At 49.6% G+C, this 20,435-nt stretch overlaps 1 protein-coding gene across 5 annotated transcripts in view; it reads left to right on the top strand.

The window, feature by feature from the left end:
• The first annotated feature begins 13,253 nt into the window (after positions 1–13,253).
• Positions 13,254–20,435, top strand: part of TBC1D8 (TBC1 domain family member 8) — a 289,606-nt gene continuing 282,424 nt past the window's right edge. For 2 of the 5 annotated variants that reach the window (XM_063953447.1, XM_063953449.1), the window contains exons 1-2: positions 13,254–13,480; positions 13,889–14,085. In XM_063953447.1, the coding sequence (XP_063809517.1) occupies positions 13,959–14,085 (127 nt within the window). In that variant the 5' untranslated portion in view covers positions 13,254–13,480; positions 13,889–13,958. Of the gene's footprint in view, positions 13,481–13,550; positions 13,742–13,888; positions 14,086–20,435 lie in introns of those variants that run through there. The other 3 variants (XM_063953450.1, XM_063953451.1, XM_063953448.1) reach the window with 2 other exon arrangements.

Below are 20,435 nucleotides of genomic sequence, written 5' to 3' on the forward strand. Positions count from 1 at the left end.
GATTTTGAGCTGAAAGCAACTCACTTTTGGTGTGTTGAGCTGCTTTCAGCTCAAAGCCGCCCAGTGTGCATGCACAAGCAATGAGCGCTGATGCGCGCTACCACTTCATCGCTGGCGGCCGCCATTCATCTACTGGTATTACCAGTAGATGAACGGCGGGGTGAGCGGCTTTACATAACGTCCTGCTATGGAAAGCCACTCACCCCCGCTGACATCGCTGGGCAGGGGGGAAAAGCACTCAGTGTGTGTATGCACTGAGCGCTTTTCAGCCCAGTGATGTCAGCGATCATCACTGTGCATACACGCTGGGCAAAAACGCCCCGTGTGACTGTGTATGCACCTTAAGACTGGAGAACACCAACGCAGGAGCAGGCAACAGGGGATGTAAGATAATTTACAGGAAGTATCAGCAGTATATGTTCTAGGGCAGGGGTGGCCAGACTTTTGGAGTTGGTGATCTAATTTGAAAGCTAAAAAGCTTTTGTGATCTACCTAGGAGGGATAATTGCGCACACCGAAGGTGCAAGGCCAAAATAGGGGCGCGGTATAACAAAAAATGGGCGTATCCTTTCTGCACAGGGTGTAATTGATGCCTCGCATGAAATAACACATTGGCCCCCACAGGTAAAAACCTCAACCACATATGCCCCCACAGTGCCACATTTGCCCCCACAGTTCCAGATACACATATGCCCCCATGGTGATGTGCCCACAGTGCCAGATATGCCCCCGCAGTGCCAGATACACATATGCCCCCACAGTGCCACATATGCCCCCACAGTGCCAGATACACATATGCCCCCACAGTGCCATGTGCCCACAGTGCCAGTCATGCCCCTACAGTGCCAGATACACATATGCCCCCACAGTGCCACCTATGCCCCCACAGTGTCACATATGCCCCCACAGTGCTAGATACACATATGCCCCCACAGTGCCATGTGCCCACAGTGCCACATATGCCCCCACAGTACCACATATGCCCCCTAGGTGCCATGTGCCCACACTAACATTAATACTTACTATAGCTGGCTGGATGCTGGCTGGCTGGATCCCCGCTGTCACGTGCCTGCTCCATTGGGAACGCTGCAGACTCAGGTGGCACACTTGGAGAGCTTTGAGATCTACCAGTAGATCACGATCAATGTTTTTGCCGCCTCTGTTCTAGGGTCACTGTACTGGGTAATGGTCTTCCAAAGCAGAATTTCCTTTTCACAGACTATGGAATCTATCCAAGAAAATTTAAATCTAAGTTGCAGTCAGCTGAACTCATCAGTGCGCCTGATACAAATCAGATGTGTGTATTGTAAGAGGAGTCAGTGCACTAATCAGCACCAGAGTATTAGGTATCTTCGTAGTATTGGTGTTCTAGCCTTCAGCGCACTGTTCTTCCTAAACTGTGGGACCTATCAAGTATTCATACTTGCCTACCCACCTGGAACGTCCAGGAGGCTCCGGAAAATCGGGTGGCACTCCCAACCCCCCGTAAAGGCAGGCGCTCCTGGCCCCCCTCCAGCCCTCAGCTCCCCTTGGTCGCCCCTTATAGAGCACAAGTGGGCAGGGCTAAGAGAACCCGATGATGTGATTCGTAATGAATCACATCATTGCAGCCCGGCGCTATACAGTGCCTGTTTTCTCGGCACTAGAGAGCTGGGGGTGGAGCCACGATGACATGTTCATGACACGAGGCCCCCCAGGACAGCCCAAATGTGTGCAGGCCACGCCCTCTATGCACCGACTGAGCTGCCTCCTCCCGGAAGGGGGGTCAGCCAAGTTGTTAAGTATGCAATTATTATTTGTGGGATAAATATGTGTTTGAGGGACTGTAGCAGATATCAGACGTATCTACTGCAGTCTCCTATTTATGATTCCAAAAGTGATTTGGCGGAATTTACCAAGCTCCAGAATGGGATGTGTTCTGAGCTTGCCCCTGGTAGCTAACACCGTCTGTAGAGGGCGTTAGCCATTGTAGCCTATGGGCTACTTTCTACAATAGTTACCAGGAGAGGTACTTTCTACAATAGCTACCAGGAGAGGTATCCATAGCACTCTCTATCGCAGAGCAGGCCACACATGCGCAATATATTGCACGGCTCCTGAAGAAGTGAAGAGATCGCTAATGCAATCCCTTCACTTCTTACACACTGCAAGGACTGGCTCCTTTCGGAGACCCTGTTCTTGCAGATGTAATTTAATACATTTGGGCGATCATTAATTTGTTTTTGCTTCACATAGTGTCACTAAGAAATTCTTATTATTAGGTCTAGGACCCGAGAATTAATAAATATATCTCTATGTCTCTCAGTGTTCCAGCCTTCCAGTAGTTTCTCTTTTGCTCCAGTTTGCTGATTTAGTACCACGCTAACCTTTTATACAATCTGACCCAACTAGGGGCATATCTAAGGGTCGCTAGCTGTAGACTTCCTGAAGAGCAGCTCCATCCTCCTTGCGGGTGGTCCTGATGAATGCCAGGGGGAGTTAGACTGTGCACATCTATTCTGCAAGCGCCAACCTTGATTGCCAACAGGGATCCCCCCAATCTTACATTGTGAGATAATGAAAAAGAAAAATTGATTTTATGGGGTATTTTCTTCTTTGAGTCATTAATTAATTAGGCAATTATCATAAATATTTAAACCTATACTACTAACACATGGAGACGTCTATCTAATCTAACATTAATTAAAGTTAATGTGTCTGCAGGCACCATAATCTTGATTTTTAATTTACTTTTAAATTATATTTTGTGCTTTCCTTGAGTCTGTTGCTGTATTGGTACCCCCACTAAAGGCCCGTACACACTGGTCGATGTATCGGCCGTTCTCTTGAACGGCCGATACATCGCGGGACCGTCGGCCAGTGTGTACGGGCGATATGTCTGTGAACTCCGTCGTTCACAGACATATCGCGTCGGCCGCGCAGCACAGCCGACAGCCAATATATCTAACGATATATTGGCCCGTCGCTGTGTGTGTACGGGGCGGTCGTCCGACCGCCCGTACACATGCTGCGGCGGCCGGCGGTGATTGACAGGTGAACTGGGCGGGCGCGAGCGCCCGCCCGCCCAGTTCATGACGTCAGTCCCCCGACGGATCGGGCTGTGTGTATGCACAGCACACTGCCCGATCCGTACATAGATATATCTGCAGATCAATTGATCTGCAGATATATCTGATAGTGTGTACCCACCTTTACAGCCGAGTGACCAGTCTGTGACCTGTAATCACCCTTCCATCACAAAGGCTTCACATCCTGTTACTGACCCTTTACCATCCCTTCCTTGATATAAAGATTACATACCTTTTACTGACCTAAAGCCATTATCTACATAAGCCATTATCTTCATGAGCCATGTGCCTGCAGACTCAGGGGACACCCATAAGTATTAGTATCTAAACAGGGATCAGAAATGAGGAAACTTTGGTGGGCAACAAATATATTTCTCTTACGTCCTAGATGATACTGGGGTTCCATTTTGTAGCATGGGGTATAGACTGGTCCACTAGGAGCCATGAGCACTTTAAGAATTTGATAGTGTGGGCTGGCTCCTCCCTCTATGCCCCTCCTACCAGACTCAGTTTAGAAAATGTACCCGGAGGAGCCGGTCACGCTTATGAAAGCTCCTGAATAGTTTTCTGCATTTATTTTTCTGTTTGTTATTTTCAGGCAGGTCTGGATGGCACCAGCCTGCCTGCTTCATGGGACTTAGGAGGGGGAACGGCCCAACCTCTTGAAGGGTTAATGGTCCCGTTCCCCGCTGACAGGACACTAGCTCCTGAGGGAATTATTCGCAAGCCCCACCAAGGCGAGTGTACATTCCCACAGCACGCCGCCACCTCTAATAGAGCCAGAAGAATGAAGAGTGTTGAGTACTAAGTTGGCGGTCACCGGCTATTATGGCGGCACAAGGGTACGGAGACGCACGGCTTCTAAACGGGGCGGAATGCAACTCCAGACTCAGTACACAACTGCGTCTCAGTACACTGTACACAGTACCCACACTAGCAAAAACAGCCTTAAAACGGATCTCACTCCATTTTAACCACTAGATTACCTCAGCCAGTATAAAAAAGCGGGAAGACCTCGCACCATTGAAGGGGCGTGGCTTCACTATGAGCAGATCCAGCAGCTCACCAGCGCCATTTTGCCTCTGCAATGGACACAAACCGTGACTGACAGGGACGCGCAGCTCCTCCAGAGTGACTCCAGTTTACCTCGGCAGTACCAGGGGGTCATAGCAGGGGGGGAGCGATTACTAGTGTACTAAGTCCCCAATTTGGGTACTTAGTCTGCGACCTGGCTAAGCTTGGCATTAGCGATAAAGGCGCTGCGTGCTGGCTCCACTATACCTCTGTGTCTCCCTAGAAGAGCTCTTTGTGGGTTAATTGTGTTTTAACTTTTCCTGTGTGTGTGTATTGTCACATTTACAAATGTCAGGCAAAGAGTGTGTTTCATGTACAGCAGAGTGTTCCTCTTCCCCAGGGAGCTCACTAATATATACTCAGTGCAGTGCACCTTCCCAGGTTAGCGGGGCTGAACCAGCATGCCTGGATTACAGTAAAGGAATGATTTCCAATATTTCTAATAAATTGTCCCGCAATGAGTAAGAGATGCAATACTTAAGACAGTCTGTGGATGAGTTATGAACAGAGACTCAGTCCCCAAACCAGCGTCTCAGTCCCCTACCATTTGTCCACAAAAGTGAACTCTGGCTCATGTCCTGCAGTCTGACTCTGACGCTGAAGCAGGGCCGAAACTAGAAGTTTTGGCACCCGGGGCAAGGCAGTAATTTGGCGCCCCCAATGCGCACACACACGCACACACACTTTGGAACCATGTGAAAAACAGTAATAAACAGTTGGCAAAGTGACAGCCAGCACCATCAGAGTGCGTCCAGCACACATTGCCTAGGAAAATGGATAGAACACAAGGAAACTAACATTCACTTCAGAGAGAGTATTGTGAGGGACTCTGACTAGCCAACTGCTGTAGGACTACAAAGACCAGTATGCCAGTCAGGACCTAGGACCAATTAAAGAGGAGGAGTACCAACTTTCTAGTACTGGCTGATGTTATATACCTGATATTAGTCATGCAATCACTGTATCACACACACTGGGGGAAGAAGGGGACTCCAACTGGCTGACTGCTGTAGGACTACAATGCCCTGCATGCAAGTTGGAACCTAGGAACACACTTTGTGAGGCAGCAGCTGTCCTGGCGTATAGAGACCTCACCTCAGTGGCCAGACTTATTATCGGCTGCTGCTGCTGCTGTTTACATCGCTTACCCAGGCACAGGAGTGTGTGAGCGGTCATGGGCCAGCGCTTGGGAAATGAAAGGGGCAGCTGGAGAGTCCATGGTCACCACCCCTGCCTCATTCATTAGCGTTCTAGTTGCCGGGGAGGGGGAAGTTTAATTGGTGGAGCGGGTACCTGCAGCGAGGGTTCTTGGACCCGGCAGAAGTTAGCCCCTTAGGGTTGAGAGGAAGGAGGGGAGGCAGAGTACCCATCTCTCTGCCCTCTTAGATTCTGCACCCGGGGCACATGTCCCCTTAGCACCCCTCTAGTTGCGGCCATGGCGGAAGGGTCAGACATGGAGGAGGGGGAGGTGGATACAGAAGGGGGGGGGGGGGATGCTGCTCTGCCACAGGGAATACCAGCTCTCATAGAAACTATCAGAGATGTTCTGCAAATTCCTGGTAAGATGACAGAAGAGTGTGAGGAATCTTATTTTAATGTAAAAAAGAAGTCATACAGTGTCAGACTCAGACATGCGACCAACAAAAGACGCACACTGCGTCTGACTGAGAATCAGGCACTAAGGGGTAAATTTACTAAGGTGGGAGATTTTTAGAACTGGTGATGTTGCCTATGGCAACCAATCAGATTCTACTTACCATTTATCTAGCTGCTTCTAGCAGATAATAGATATAATCTGATTGGTTGCTATGGGCAACATCACCAATTCTAAAAATCTCCCACCTTAGTAAATTTACCCCTAAGATTCTTTATTGACACATAATCAGACAATAAGGACTCTTTTGTGGGACTGTATTAAAGTACAATCGTTGAGACAGTGGGAAAAAAAGACATTCACAAAGACAGTTGATGCTTTATTTTGACCCTTTGCTCCCTGCTCTATCCTATCCTAGGTCAGAAGAGTACTCAAAGCCTCAGGACTGTGAACCAGCGATGCTAACCACTCTGCCCCATCATGCTTTTTGAATTTGATACTACAGCACAAATGTATATTTCTCTGACGTCCTAGTGGATGCTGGGAACTCTGTAAGGACCATGGGGAATAGACGGGCTCCGCAGGAGACTGGGCACTCTAAAAGAAAGATTAGGTACTATCTGGTGTGCACTGGCTCCTCCCTCTATGCCCCTCCTCCAAACCTCAGTTAGAATCTGTGCCCGGCCAGAGCTGGGTGCTCCTAGTGGGCTCTCCCGAGCTTGCTAGAAAAGAAGGTTTTTAATTTCAGTGAGATCTGCTGGCAACAGACTCACTGCTACGTGGGACTGAGGGGAGAGAAGCAAACCTACCTGCTTGCAGCTAGCTTGTGCTTCTTAGGCTACTGGACACCATTAGCTCCAGAGGGTTCGAACACAGGGCCTGACCTCGATCGTCCGTTCCCGGAGCCGCGCCGCCGTCCCCCTTGCAGAGCCAGAAGACAGAAGAATCGACGAAAACGGCGGCTGAAGACTCCTGTCTTCATTAAGGTAGCGCACAGCACCGCAGCTGTGCGCCATTGCTCCCACAGCACACCACACACTCCGGTCACTGTTGGGTGCAGGGCGCTGGGGGGGGGGGGGGGGGGGGCGCCCTGGGCAGCAATTAGATTACCTTTTGGCACAAAAAACACATAATACAGTCTGGAAAACTGTATATGTGTAAAACCCCCCGCCATTAAGTTGCACAAAACGCGGGAGAAGCCCGCCGCTGAGGGGGCGGGGCCTTCTTCCTCAGCACACCAGCGCCATTTTCTCCTCACAGCTCCGCTGGAAGGACGCTCCCCAGGCTCTCCCCTGCAGTATCCTGTACGAGAAGGGTAAAAAAGAGAGGGGGGGCACATAAATTTAGGCGCAAAGTGGATAATAAGCAGCTATTGGGAAAAATCACTCATTATAGTGTAAATCCCTGTGTTATATAGCGCTGTGGTGTGTGCTGGCATACTCTCTCTCTGTCTCCCCAAAGGACTTTGTGGGGTCCTGTCCTCAGTCAGAGCATTCCCTGTGTGTGCGCGGTGTGTCGGTACGGCTGTGTCGACATGTTTGATGAGGAGGGTTACGTGGAGGCGGAGCAGGGGCAGATAAGTGTGGTGTCGCCCCCGACGGGGCCGACACCGGATTGGATGGATATGTGGAAGGTCTTAACAGACAGTGTCAACTCCTTACATAAAAGGTTCGATGACGCAGCAGCCTTGGGACAGCCGTGATCTCAGCCCGCGCCTGCCCAGGCGTCTCAGAGGCCATCAGGGGCTCATAAACGCCCGCTAGCTCAGATGGTAGACACAGATGTCGACACGGAGTCTGACTCCAGTGTAGATGAGGATGAGACAAATGTACAGTCTATAAAGGCCATCCGATGCATGATTACTGCAATGAAAAATGTATTGCACATTTCTGATGTTAACCACCAAGAAGGGTATTATGTTTGGGGAGAAAAAGCAGCCAGTGACTTTTCCCCAATCTGATGAATTAAATGAATTGTGTGAAGAACCGTGGAGTTCCCCCGATAAGAAACTAGTGATTTCTAAGAGGTTACTGATGGCGTACCCTTTCCCGCCAACGGAAAGGTTACGTTGGGAAACATCCCCTAGGGTGGACAAGGCGCTCACACGCTTATCAAAAAAGGTGGCACTGCCGTCTCAGGATACGGCCGCCCTAAAGGAGCCTGCGGATAGAAAGCAGGAAGCTATCCTGAAGTCTGTGTATACACACTCGGGTACCATACTGAGACCTGTTATTGCTTCAGCATGGATGTATAGTGCTGCAGCAGCATGGTCTGATACCCTGTCAGACAACATTGATTCCCTCGACAGGGATACTATTTTGCTAACCATAGAACATATTAAAGACATCGTCTTATATATGCGGGATGCACAGAGGGACATTTGCCTGCTGGCATCTAGAATTAATGCAATGTCCATTTCTGCCAGGAGAGTATTATGGACTCGGCAGTGGACAGGTGATGCTGATTCTAGAAGACACATGGAGGTTTTGCCTTATAAGGGTGAGGAATTGTTTGGGGACGGTCTCTCGGACCTCGTATCCACAGCAACAGCTGGGAAGTCTACTTTTTTACCTCAGGTTCCCTCACAGCCTAAGAAAGCACCGTATTATCATGTACAGTTCTTTCGGCCTCAGAAAGGCAAGCGGGTCAGAGGCGCATCCTTTCTACCCAGAGGCAGGGGTAGAGGAAAGAAGCTGCACCAGGCAGCCAGTTCCCAGGAACAAAAATCCTCCCCCGCTTCCACTAAGTCCACCGCATGACGCTGGGGCTCCACAGGCGGAGCCAGGTGCGGTGGGGGCACGTCTCCGAAACTTCAGCAACCAGTGGGTTCGCTCACAGGTGGATCTCTGGGCTGTACAAATTGTATCTCAGGGATACAAGCTGGAGTTCGAGGCGACCCCCCCTCGCCGTTACCTAAAATCAGCCTTGCCAGCTGCTCCCAGGGAAAGGGAGGTAGTACTGGCGGCAATTCACAAGCTGTACCTCCAGCAGGTGATAATCAAGGTTCCCCTCCTTCAACAGGGACGGGGTTACTATTCCACAATGTTTGTGGTACCGAAACCAGACGGTTCGGTGAGACCCATTCTGAATTTAAAATCCTTGAATACTTATATAAGGAAGTTCAAGTTCAAAATGGAATCGCTCAGAGCGGTTATTGCAAGCCTGGAAGAGGGGGATTTTATGGTGTCGCTGGACATCAAGGATGATTACTTGCACGTCCCCATTTACCCACCTCATCAGGAGTACCTCAGGTTTGTGGTACAGGACTGTCATTACCAATTCCAGACGTTGCCGTTTGGCCTGTCCACGGCACCGAGAGTATTTACCAAGGTAATGGCCGAAATGATGATACTCCTTCGGAAGAAGGGAGTTATAATTATCCCGTACTTGGACGATCTCCTTATAAAGGCGAGGTCCAGGGAGCAGTTGTTGGTCGGCGGAGCACTCTCTCAGGAGTTGTTGCAACAGCACGGTTGGATTCTGAATATCCCAAAGTCGCAGCTGATTCCTGCGACGCGTCTGCTTTTCCTGGGCATGATTCTGGACACAGAACAGAAGAAGGTGTTTCTCCCGGTGGAGAAGGCCCAGGAATTGTCATCTTTGGTCAGGGACCTCCTGAAACCAAAACAGGTGTCGGTGCATCATTGCACGCGAGTCCTGGGAAAGATGGTGGCTTCTTATGAAGCAATTCCCTTTGGCAGGTTCCATGCAAGGATCTTTCAGTGGGATCTGTTAGACAAATGGTCCGGATCGCATCTTCAGATGCATCGGTTGATCACCCTGTCCCCGAGGGCCAGGGTATCTCTGCTGTGGTGGCTGCAGAGTGCTCATCTTCTCGAGGACCGCAGATTCGGCATACAGGACTGGGTCCTGGTGACCACGGATGCAAGCCTCCGAGGATGGGGGGCAGTCACTCAGGGAAGAAATTTCCAAGGACAGTGGTCAAGTCAGGAGACTTCACTACACATAAATATACTGGAACTAAGGGCCATTTACAACGCCCTGAGTCAAGCAGAGCCCCTGCTTCAAAACCAACCAGTGCTGATTCAGTCAGACAACATCACGGCGGTCGCCCATGTAAACCGACAGGGCGGCACAAGAAGCAGGATGGCGATGGCAGAAACCACAAGGATTCTTCGATGGGCGGAGAATCACGTGCTAGCACTGTCAGCAGTGTTAATTCCGGGAGTGGACAACTGGGAAGCAGATTTCCTCAGCAGGCACGACCTCCACCCGGGAGAGTGGGGACTTCATCCAGAAGTCTTCACACAGATTGTAAATCGTTGGGAACTGCCACAGGTGGACATGATGGCGTCCCGTCTCAACAAAAAGCTAAAAAGATATTGCGCCAGGTCAAGGGACCCTCAGGCGATAGCTGTGGACGCACTAGTGACACCATGGGTGTACCAGTCGGTTTATGTGTTCCCTCCTCTTCCTCTCATACCCAAGGTACTGAGGATAGTAAGAAAGAGAGGAGTAAGAACAATACTCATCGTTCCGGATTGGCCAAGAAGAACTTGGTACCCAGAACTACAAGAAATGATCTCAGAGGACCCTTGGCCTCTGCCTCTCAGACAGGACCTGTTACAGCAGGGGCCCTGTCTGTTCCAAGACTTACCGCGGCTGCGTTTGACGGCATGGCGGTTGAACGCCGAATCCTAACGGAAAAGGACATTCCAGATTAAGTGATTCCTACGCTGATAAAAGCTAGGAAGGATGTGACGGCAAAGCATTATCACCGCATATGGCGGAAATATGTTGCTTGGTGTGAGGCCAGGAAGGCCCCAACAGAGGAATTCCAGCTGGGTCGATTTCTGCACTTCCTACAGTCAGGGGTGACTATGGGCCTAAAATTGGGGTCCATAAAGGTCCAGATTTCGGCCCTATCCATTTTATTTCAAAAAGAACTGGCTTCACTGCCTGAAGTTCAGACGTTTGTTAAGGGAGTGCTGCATATTCAGCCCCCTTTTGTGCCTCCAGTGGCACCTTGGGATCTTAACGTTGTGTTGGATTTCCTGAAATCCCACTGGTTTGAGCCACCTAAGACCGTGGAGCTGAAATATCTTACGTGGAAAGTGGTCATGCTATTGGCCTTAGCTTCGGCTAGGCGTGTGTCAGAATTGGTGGCTTTGTAACGTAAAAGCCCTTATCTGATCTTCCATATGGACAGGGCAGAATTGAGGACTCGTCCCCAATTTCTCCCAAAGGTGGTATCAGCGTTTCATTTGAACCAACCTATTGTGGTACCTGCGGCTACTCGGGACTTGGAGAACTCCAAGTTACTTGATGTAGTCAGGGCTTTGAAGATCTATGTAGCCAGGACGGCTGGAGTCAGGAAAACTGACTCGCTGTTTATCCTGCATGCACCCAACAAGCTGGGTGCTCCTGCTTCAAAGCAAACTATTGCGCGCTGGATCTGTAACACGATTCAGCAGGCTCATTCTGCGGCAGAACTGCCGCATCCAAAATCAGTGAAAGCCCACTCCACAAGGAAGGTGGGTTCTTCTTGGGCGGCTGCCCGAGGGGTCTCGGCTTTACAGCTTTGCCAAGCTGCTACTTGGTCAGTTTCAAACACATTTGCTAAGTTCTACAAGTTTGATACCCTGGCTGAGGAGGACCTTGCCTTTGCTCATTCGGTGCTGCAGAGTTATCCGCACTCTCCCGCCCGTTTGGGAGCTTTGGTATAATCCCCATGGTCCTTACGGAGTTCCCAGCATCCACTAGGACGTCAGAGAAAATAAGAATTTACTCACCGGTAATTCTATTTCTCGTAGTCCGTAGTGGATGCTGGGCGCCCGTCCCAAGTGCGGACTCTCTGCAATACATGTATATAGTTATTGCTTAACTTAAGGGTTATTGTTATGAGCCATCCATTGAACGAGGCTCAGTTATTGTTCATACTGTTAACTGGGTATAGTTATCACAAGTTGTACGGTGTGATTGGTGTGGCTGGTATGAGTCTTACCCTGGATTCCAAATCCTTTCCTTGTAATGTCAGCTCTTCCGGGCACAGTTTCCTTAACTGAGGTCTGGAGGAGGGGCATAGAGGGAGGAGCCAGTGCACACCAGATAGTACCTAATCTTTCTTTTAGAGTGCCCAGTCTCCTGCGGAGCCCGTCTTTTCCCCATGGTCCTTACGGAGTTCCCAGCATCCACTACGGACTACGAGAAATAGAATTACCGGTGAGTAAATTCTTATTTTTAAAAATACAAAATAACAGCACTTACAAATTTGAATCTAATAAGTTGGGAAATCACTTATGAATTGGTCTATCCCAGTACAGCTTTGGTATTGCAAATCTCATATACAGATGTAGCCATGCTCATCTTTGCTGTGATGCAACATACTGCAACACAGCATGCTGCATGGAGTGCCAGGCTGCAACTATTCGCAGCTGGAAATTGTGCCATTATTTCCTAATGGAATTAGTTAAGCATTTGCTGGCTGCAAATAGTCGCAGCCTGGTACACCATGCAGCATGCCGCTATGCTGCACATGTCGTATCGCAGTAAGATGAGCATGGCTACATTTGTAGTTTTGGACTGAAAAGCATAAATTGGATCAAATGTTACAATCCAACTATGGTCCAGTAGTATTAGATGTATTGTAGTCCCGGGTAACTGAGGAAATATGTCCAAACCAAGTCTTAACAGAAACAAGCCTTGGCTTGCATATAGTGTTAAGGGTCCCATACCCTTATGCGACATGTCTGACCGCCATGTCGCAGGTGATAACACCGGCAGCCTCCCGGACGGCAGGATCGCCCAAGATACATTTTTTGCTGTCCATTTGCATACGATGTATCTTGGGCGATCCCAGCCATGCCTGCGGGGTCGGACACGATCGCTAGTGCAGCACGGTCAATCTGGAGGATCCGGTCCGATGCTCACGGGAACGCGCATCGGATCGGAGACATCTCCAAAATGCCCGATTTCATCCGATATAGCAGGGCGAATACCAGAAATCGGATATTATCGTTCTAGTGTATGGGGCCCTTTACTGACGGTACCTCTCCTTTATAGTAGGTTATCTGTAAAGGTGCTGGTCCAGATGGATGAATAGTGCCCCAAAGTCAAATACGACAGGTGCTTGGTGCTTTCCTTGACGCATTTCGCAGTTAGATGCCCATAAGCTATATGACACTCATTAGTTTTGATTTTTTTTAGCGCTGTTACTTTGTATTGTTACATATCCCACTCGGCGGTGACGTGCCCATCGCGTGATTACCATGCAATCTATCGCATGATAATCACTTTGGCAGTACAGGTGCGATGAACTGCCGTTGCAATGCCCCAAGATGTTGCATCGCGGGACATCGCACAAGTGTATGGGCACCATAAGAGAAAAGGAATGATATTAATAACACCATGATGTGACATGCACAATTGTGATTCTTTTATTGTGCAGCTGGTCAATACTAATAGAAAATAAAAAAAAATTCTAGTGACAAAACTTGAATTGCTGGGACTGTGCCATGGAATGAGGGAGGAGTGGGTGACCATGATGTGAGACAGCAGCAGTTTGTGCTGCGGGCAGATGAGGGAAACGTCAGTGACCGAGAGCAGCAGCATGGGAGGAAGCAGCGTACATTGCAGGGGAATTCTCAACAGCTCGGAGGAGGCCGTGTAGCACACAAGGAAGGATCTGTCTGGGCTGGTTGGGGATGAACTTCCTCTCTGGATGCCGGAACTGTATGTGCAGTAGTGCTAAGGCGAAGCAGCAGCACAGAATATCCGGCGGCAGGTAATGTGCATGCAAGGCAATGGGTTTGCTGCCAGGGAACGGTAGCTACACCAGTGTAGAGAGAGGGGTCTGTGTGACAGGGCTGTCTGCTTGCTCCTCTCAGTCTGCCTGTGTGGTGTCAGGAGTGGGTGAAAGGTCGGCTGGCAGCTGCGGAGGGCACAGTGCTTATGGCAGCAGAAACTACTGTGGGTGCAGAGTGGCTATGCAGCCCAGGCAGGGGGTGACCAGCAGCAATACGGGGAGGGCAGGCAGCACATATGGGTATGTTATTGTCAGTGATAGGGGAGATGCGTGTCTTGCAGTGCGGCCAGAACCCGGGAGCAGCAGAGTGACCCGCGCTGGGCTGCAGGACACAACAATAGACGTGCAGGGTGCCCAGTACTAATCGCCGCTGCTCTCTTCCGCCAGACCCCGCGCTGCTGAGCCCAGGGGGTGGCCGGACATGCGGCGACTGTGACAGAGGACACTGGCGATCAGGATGTGGCTGAAGCCCGAGGAGGTTCTGCTGAAGAACGCGCTGCGGCTATGGGTCACCCACAGCTCCAATCAGTACTTCATCCTGCAGCGCCGCCGCGGCCATGGGGACAGTGCGGCCAAGTTCACCGGTGAGTGCAGAGCAGGAGCCGGGCTGCTCCATCCCGTGTGCTGGGGTTATCGTCATTCTGAGCGCTGTGTACACAAACATTCCATCTGTCACACAAAGCGTTTTCTTGTTGTTTTGAAGTAATATATGAATAGAACTTATTTTGCTTACAGCTGTTCAGAATGTGTGTTCCAGTATTGTAGTGGCACACTGTGATTACAGGTGTTTCTCACCTGCAGCTGTGTATGTGTGCGCTGAGGACGTAGTGCAGGTAACCAGTCACCTGTGCAGTCACTGTATGTGCTTGGCTATTACTGGAGATTAGCCCAGTGTTCCTGGTATGCTGCTAGTCGCTGTTAATTGCTCGTAGAGTCGTTAAAACTTTGTTTTACTTCATGAGTGGATTTAATTTACTGTGATCTAGTGATCTTTCTGCCATGAATCACCTCATTAATAGTTCAATAGAACTTATTCACTATAATGGAGGCACTTTATGCTGGTATATTATCCTAGTTTGATTTACTCTGTGTCGTTTAACACAAACTGTTCTGTTATATTTCAAAGCAGATGTCCTAGTACTGACGTCTTTGAACTTCGAAAATGAATGTGTTCTGAATTTTTAATTTTAAATATGTTTTTTTCTGGCATGATAGGCTTTAACACCGCAGAACTATGCAGCATACAGTATATTACAGATATGATATACTAATTTGTTTTTCTTATAGTCTAATTTTTTTTTATTACAGTAAGAATCTAGGCCTGCTCTTTGAATATCCAGTGGTACTTATTTTAGAAGAGGTTTCCTTCATAGCCATGATCATCAGTGTGCACTTGCACTATCACTATAGATGCATCTGAAAATCAGCACCAACTCTGCACACTTACCTACATGAGCGCGCTCTGTTATAGGCCAGTTACGTCCCCTCAGTCATAAGGGGAAATGCAGGAATATAAGAATACAAATGTTTTACCAGCAGACGGTATACTGACGGTATAGTGGCATCCCATCAGCGAGTCCCCTTGCGGTCTCACTATGCTTGCCATGCTGCGAGCCTGGTGGCTCACGGTTATATTCCCACTCTGTTGATTGCATGGGAATAACCTGCGGTGGTTGGGATTCCGTCCGCTGGTATTTTACTGGCTGTCTGGATTCCGGCAACATTCTCCTAATCGCCGGGATCCCGACAGCCAGTATTTCTCTAACGTCCTAAGTGGATGCTGGGGACTCCGTCAGGACCATGGGGAATAGCGGCTCCGCAGGAGACAGGGCACAAAAATAAAGCTTTAGGATTAGGTGGTGTGTACTGGCTCCTCCCCTTATGACCCTCCTCCAAGCCTCAGTTAGGTTTTTGTGCCCGTCCGAGCAGGGTGCAATCTAGGTGGCTCTCTTAAAGAGCTGCTTAGAAAAAGTTTTTTAGGTTTTTTATTTTCAGTGAGTCCTGCTGGCAACAGGCTCACTGCATCGAGGGACTTAGGGGAGAGAATTTCAACTCACCTGCGTGCAGGATGGATTGGATTCTTAGGCTACTGGACACCATTAGCTCCAGAGGGAGTCGGAACACAGGTCTCACCCTGGGGTTCGTCCCGGAGCCGCGCCGCCGACCCCCCTTACAGATGCTGAAGATTGAAGGTCCGGAAACAGGCGGCAGAAGGCTCTTCAGTCTTCATGAAGGTAGCGCACAGCACTGCAGCTGTGCGCCATTGTTGTCACACACTTCACACCAAGCGGTCACGGAGGGTGCAGGGCGCTGCTGGGGGTGCCCTGGGCAGCAATATTTTAATACCTTATGGCAAAAGAATACATCACATATAGCCATTAAGGCTATATGTATGTATTTAACCCATGCCAGTTATCTAAAGCTACGGGAGGAAAGCCCGCCGAAATAGGGGGCGGGGCTTATTCTCCTCAGCACACAGCGCCATTTTCCTGCTCAGCTCCGCTGTGAGGAAGGCTCCCAGGACTCTCCCCTGCACTGCACTACAGAAACAGGGTAAAACAGAGAGGGGGGGCATTTTTTGGCGATATATTGGATATATTTAAGCTGCTATAAGGAACAACACTTATATTAGGTTGTTCCCATATATATTATAGCGCTTGGGTGTGTGCTGGCAAACTCTCCCTCTGTCTCCCCAAAGGGCTAGTGGGGTCCTGTCTTCGATAAGAGCATTCCCTGTGTGTCTGCTGTGTGTCGGTACGTGTGTGTCGACATGTATGAGGACGATGTTGGCGTGGAGGCAGAGCAATTGCCGATAATGGTGATGTCACCCCCCAGGGAGTCGACACCGGAATGGATGGCTTTGTTTATGGAATTACGTGATAATGTCAGCACATTACAAAAATCAGTTGACGACATGAGACGGCCGGCAAACCAGTTAGTACCTGCCCAGGCGTCTCAGACACCGTCAGGGGCTGTAAAGCGCCCTTTACCTCAGTCGGTCGACACAGACCCAGACACAGACACTGAATCTAGTGTCGACGGTGATGAAACAAACGTATTTTCAAGTAGGGCCACACGTTATATGATCACGGCAATGAAGGAGGCTTTGCATATCTCTGATACTGCAAGTACCACAAAAAGGGGTATTATGTGGGGGGTGAAAAAACTACCTGTAGTTTTTCCTGAATCAGAGGAATTAAATGATGTATGTGATGAAGCGTGGGTTAACCCAGATAGAAAAATGCTAATTTCAAAAAAGTTATTAGCATTATACCCTTTCCCGCCAGAGGTTAGGGCGCGCTGGGAAACACCTCCTAGGGTGGATAAGGCGCTCACACGCTTATCAAAACAAGTGGCGTTACCGTCTCCTGATACGGCCGCCCTCAAGGATCCAGCGGATAGGAGACTGGAAACTACCCTAAAAAGTATATACACACATACTGGTGTTATACTGCGACCAGCCATCGCCTCAGCCTGGATGTGCAGTGCTGGGGTCGTCTGGTTAGATTCCCTGACTGAAAATATTGATACCCTGGATAGGGACAGTATTTTATTGACTATAGAGCAATTAAAGGATGCTTTCCTTTATATGCGAGATGCGCAGAGAGATATTTGCACTCTGGCATCGGGAGTAAATGCGATGTCCATATCTGCCAGAAGGAGTTTATGGACGCGACAGTGGTCAGGTGATGCTGATTCCAAACGACATATGGAAGTATTGCCGTATAAAGGGGAGGAATTATTTGGCGTCGGTCTATCGGATCTGGTGGCCACGGCAACTGCCGGAAAATCCACTTTTTTACCTCAGACCCCCTCCCAACAGAAAAAGACACCGTCTTTTCAGCCGCATTCCTTTCGGTCCTATAAGAACAAGCGGACAAAAGGACAGTCATATCTGCCTCGGGGCAGAGGAAGGGGTAAGAGAGGGCAGCAAGCAGCCCCTGCCCAGGAACAGAAGCCCTCCCAGGGTTCTGCAAAGCCCTCAGCATGACGCTGGGGCCTTACAAGCGGACTCAGGAGCGGTGGGGGGTCGACTCAAGAATTTCAGCGCACAGTGGGCTTGCTCACAGGTGGACCCCTGGATTCTGCAGGTAGTATCTCAGGGTTACAGGTTGGAATTCGAGAAGTCTCCCCCTCGCCGGTTCCTAAAGTCTGCTTTGCCAACGTCTCCCTCAAACAGGGCGACGGTATTGGAAGCCATTCACAAGCTGTTTTCTCAGCAGGTGATAGTCAAGGTTCCCCTCCTACAACAGGGAAAGGGGTATTACTCCACGCTATTTGTGGTACCGAAGCCGGACGGCTCGGTAAGACCTATTCTAAATCTGAAATCTTTAAACCTGTACATACAAAAATTCAAGTTCAAGATGGAGTCACTCAGAGCAGTGATAGCGAATCTGGAAGAAGGGGACTTTATGGTGTCCCTGGACATAAAGGATGCTTACCTGCATGTCCCAATTTGCCCTTCACATCAAGGGTACCTCAGGTTCGTGGTGCAAAACTGTCATTATCAGTTTCAGACGCTGCCGTTTGGATTGTCCACGGCACCTCGGGTCTTTACCAAGGTAATGGCCGAAATGATGATCCTTCTACGAAGAAGAGGCGTATTAATTATCCCTTACTTGGACGATCTCCTGATAAGGGCAAGGTCCAGAGAACAGCTGGAAGACGGAGTAGCACTAACCCAACTAGTGCTGCAACAACACGGGTGGATTCTGAATTTTCCAAAATCTCAGTTGACCCCGACGACACGTCTGCTGTTCCTGGGAATGATTCTGGACACGGTTCAGAAAAAGGTGTTTCTTCCGGAGGAGAAAGCCAGGGAGTTATCCGAACTTGTCAGGAACCTCCTAAAACCAGGGACAGTGTCTGTGCATCAATGCACAAGAGTCCTGGGAAAGATGGTGGCTTCTTACGAAGCGATTCCATTCGGCAGATTCCACGCACGAACTTTTCAGTGGGATCTGCTGGACAAATGGTCCGGATCGCATCTGCAGATGCATCAGCGGATAACCTTATCGCCACGGACAAGGGTGTCTCTTCTGTGGTGGTTGCAGAGTGCTCATCTGTTAGAGGGCCGCAGATTCGGCATACAGGACTGGGTCCTGGTGACCACGGATGCCAGTCTGAGAGGCTGGGGAGCGGTCACACAAGGAAGAAACTTCCAGGGAGTATGGTCAAGCCTGGAGATGTCTCTTCACATAAATATACTGGAGCTAAGAGCGATTTACAATGCTCTAAGTCTGGCAAAACCCCTGCTTCAGGGTCAGCCGGTGTTGATCCAGTCGGACAACATCACGGCAGTCGCCCACGTAAACAGACAGGGCGGCACAAGAAGCAGGACAGCAATGGCAGAAGCTGCAAGGATTCTTCGCTGGGCGGAAGATCATGTGATAGCACTGTCAGCAGTATTCATTCCGGGAGTGGACAACTGGGAAGCAGACTTCCTCAGCAGACACGATCTACACCCGGGAGAGTGGGGACTTCATCCAGAAGTCTTCCACATGATTGTGAACCGTTGGGAAAAACCAATGGTGGATATGATGGCGTCCCGCCTCAACAAAAAACTGGACAGGTATTGCGCCAGGTCAAGAGATCCTCAGGCAATAGCTGTGGACGCTCTGGTAACACCGTGGGTGTTCCAGTCAGTGTATGTGTTCCCTCCTCTGCCTCTCATACCAAAAGTACTGAGAATTATACGGCAAAAGGGAGTAAGAACGATACTAGTGGCTCCGGATTGGCCAAGAAGAACTTGGTACCCGGAACTTCAAGAGATGCTCACGGAGGATCCGTGGCCTCTACCTCTAAGACGGGACCTGCTTCAGCATGGACCGTGTCTATTCCAAGACTTGCCGTGGCTGCGTTTGACGGCATGGCGGTTGAACGCCGAATTCTAAAGGAAAAAGGCATTCCGGAAGAGGTCATTCCTACACTGGTAAAAGCCAGGAAGGAGGTGACTGCACAACATTATCACCGCATTTGGAGAAAATATGTTGCGTGGTGTGAGGCCAGGAAGGCCCCCACGGAGAAATTTCAACTGGGTCGATTCCTACATTTCCTGCAAACAGGATTGTCTATGGGCCTCAAATTGGGGTCCATTAAGGTTCAAATTTCGGCCCTGTCGATTTTCTTCCAGAAAGAATTGGCTTCAGTTCCTGAAGTCCAGACTTTTGTAAAAGGAGTACTACATATACAGCCCCCGGTTGTGCCCCCAGTGGCACCGTGGGATCTTAATGTAGTCTTGGATTTTCTCAAATCCCATTGGTTTGAGCCGCTCAAATCGGTGGAGCTGAAGTATCTTACATGGAAAGTAACCATGCTACTGGCCCTGGCTTCAGCCAGGAGAGTATCAGAATTGGCGGCTTTATCATATAAGAGCCCATATCTGATTTTCCATACGGACAGGGCAGAACTGCGGACGCGTCCTCATTTTCTGCCTAAGGTGGTGTCAGCGTTTCACCTGAACCAGCCTATTGTGGTGCCTGCGGCTACTAACGAGTTGGAGGATTCCAAGTTGTTGGACGTGGTCCGGGCATTGAAAATATATATTTCAAGAACGGCGGGAGTCAGAAAGTCTGACTCACTGCTTATATTGTATGCACCCAACAAGATGGGTGCTCCTGCTTCTAAGCAGACGATTGCTCGTTGGATTTGTAGCACAATTCAACTTGCACATTCTGTGGCAGGCTTGCCACAACCTAAATCTGTCAAGGCCCATTCCACAAGGAAAGTGGGCTCATCCTGGGCGGCTGCCCGGGGAGTCTCGGCATTACAACTCTGCCGAGCTGCTACTTGGTCAGGGGCAAACACGTTTGCAAAATTCTACAAATTTGATACCCTGGCTGAGGAGGACCTTGAGTTCTCTCATTCGGTGCTGCAGAGTCATCCGCACTCTCCCGCCCGTTTGGGAGCTTTGGTATAATCCCCATGGTCCTGA

The sequence above is a fragment of the Pseudophryne corroboree genome, chromosome 2, assembly GCF_028390025.1.
Source record: "Pseudophryne corroboree isolate aPseCor3 chromosome 2, aPseCor3.hap2, whole genome shotgun sequence".
Taxonomy (NCBI): domain Eukaryota; kingdom Metazoa; phylum Chordata; class Amphibia; order Anura; family Myobatrachidae; genus Pseudophryne; species Pseudophryne corroboree.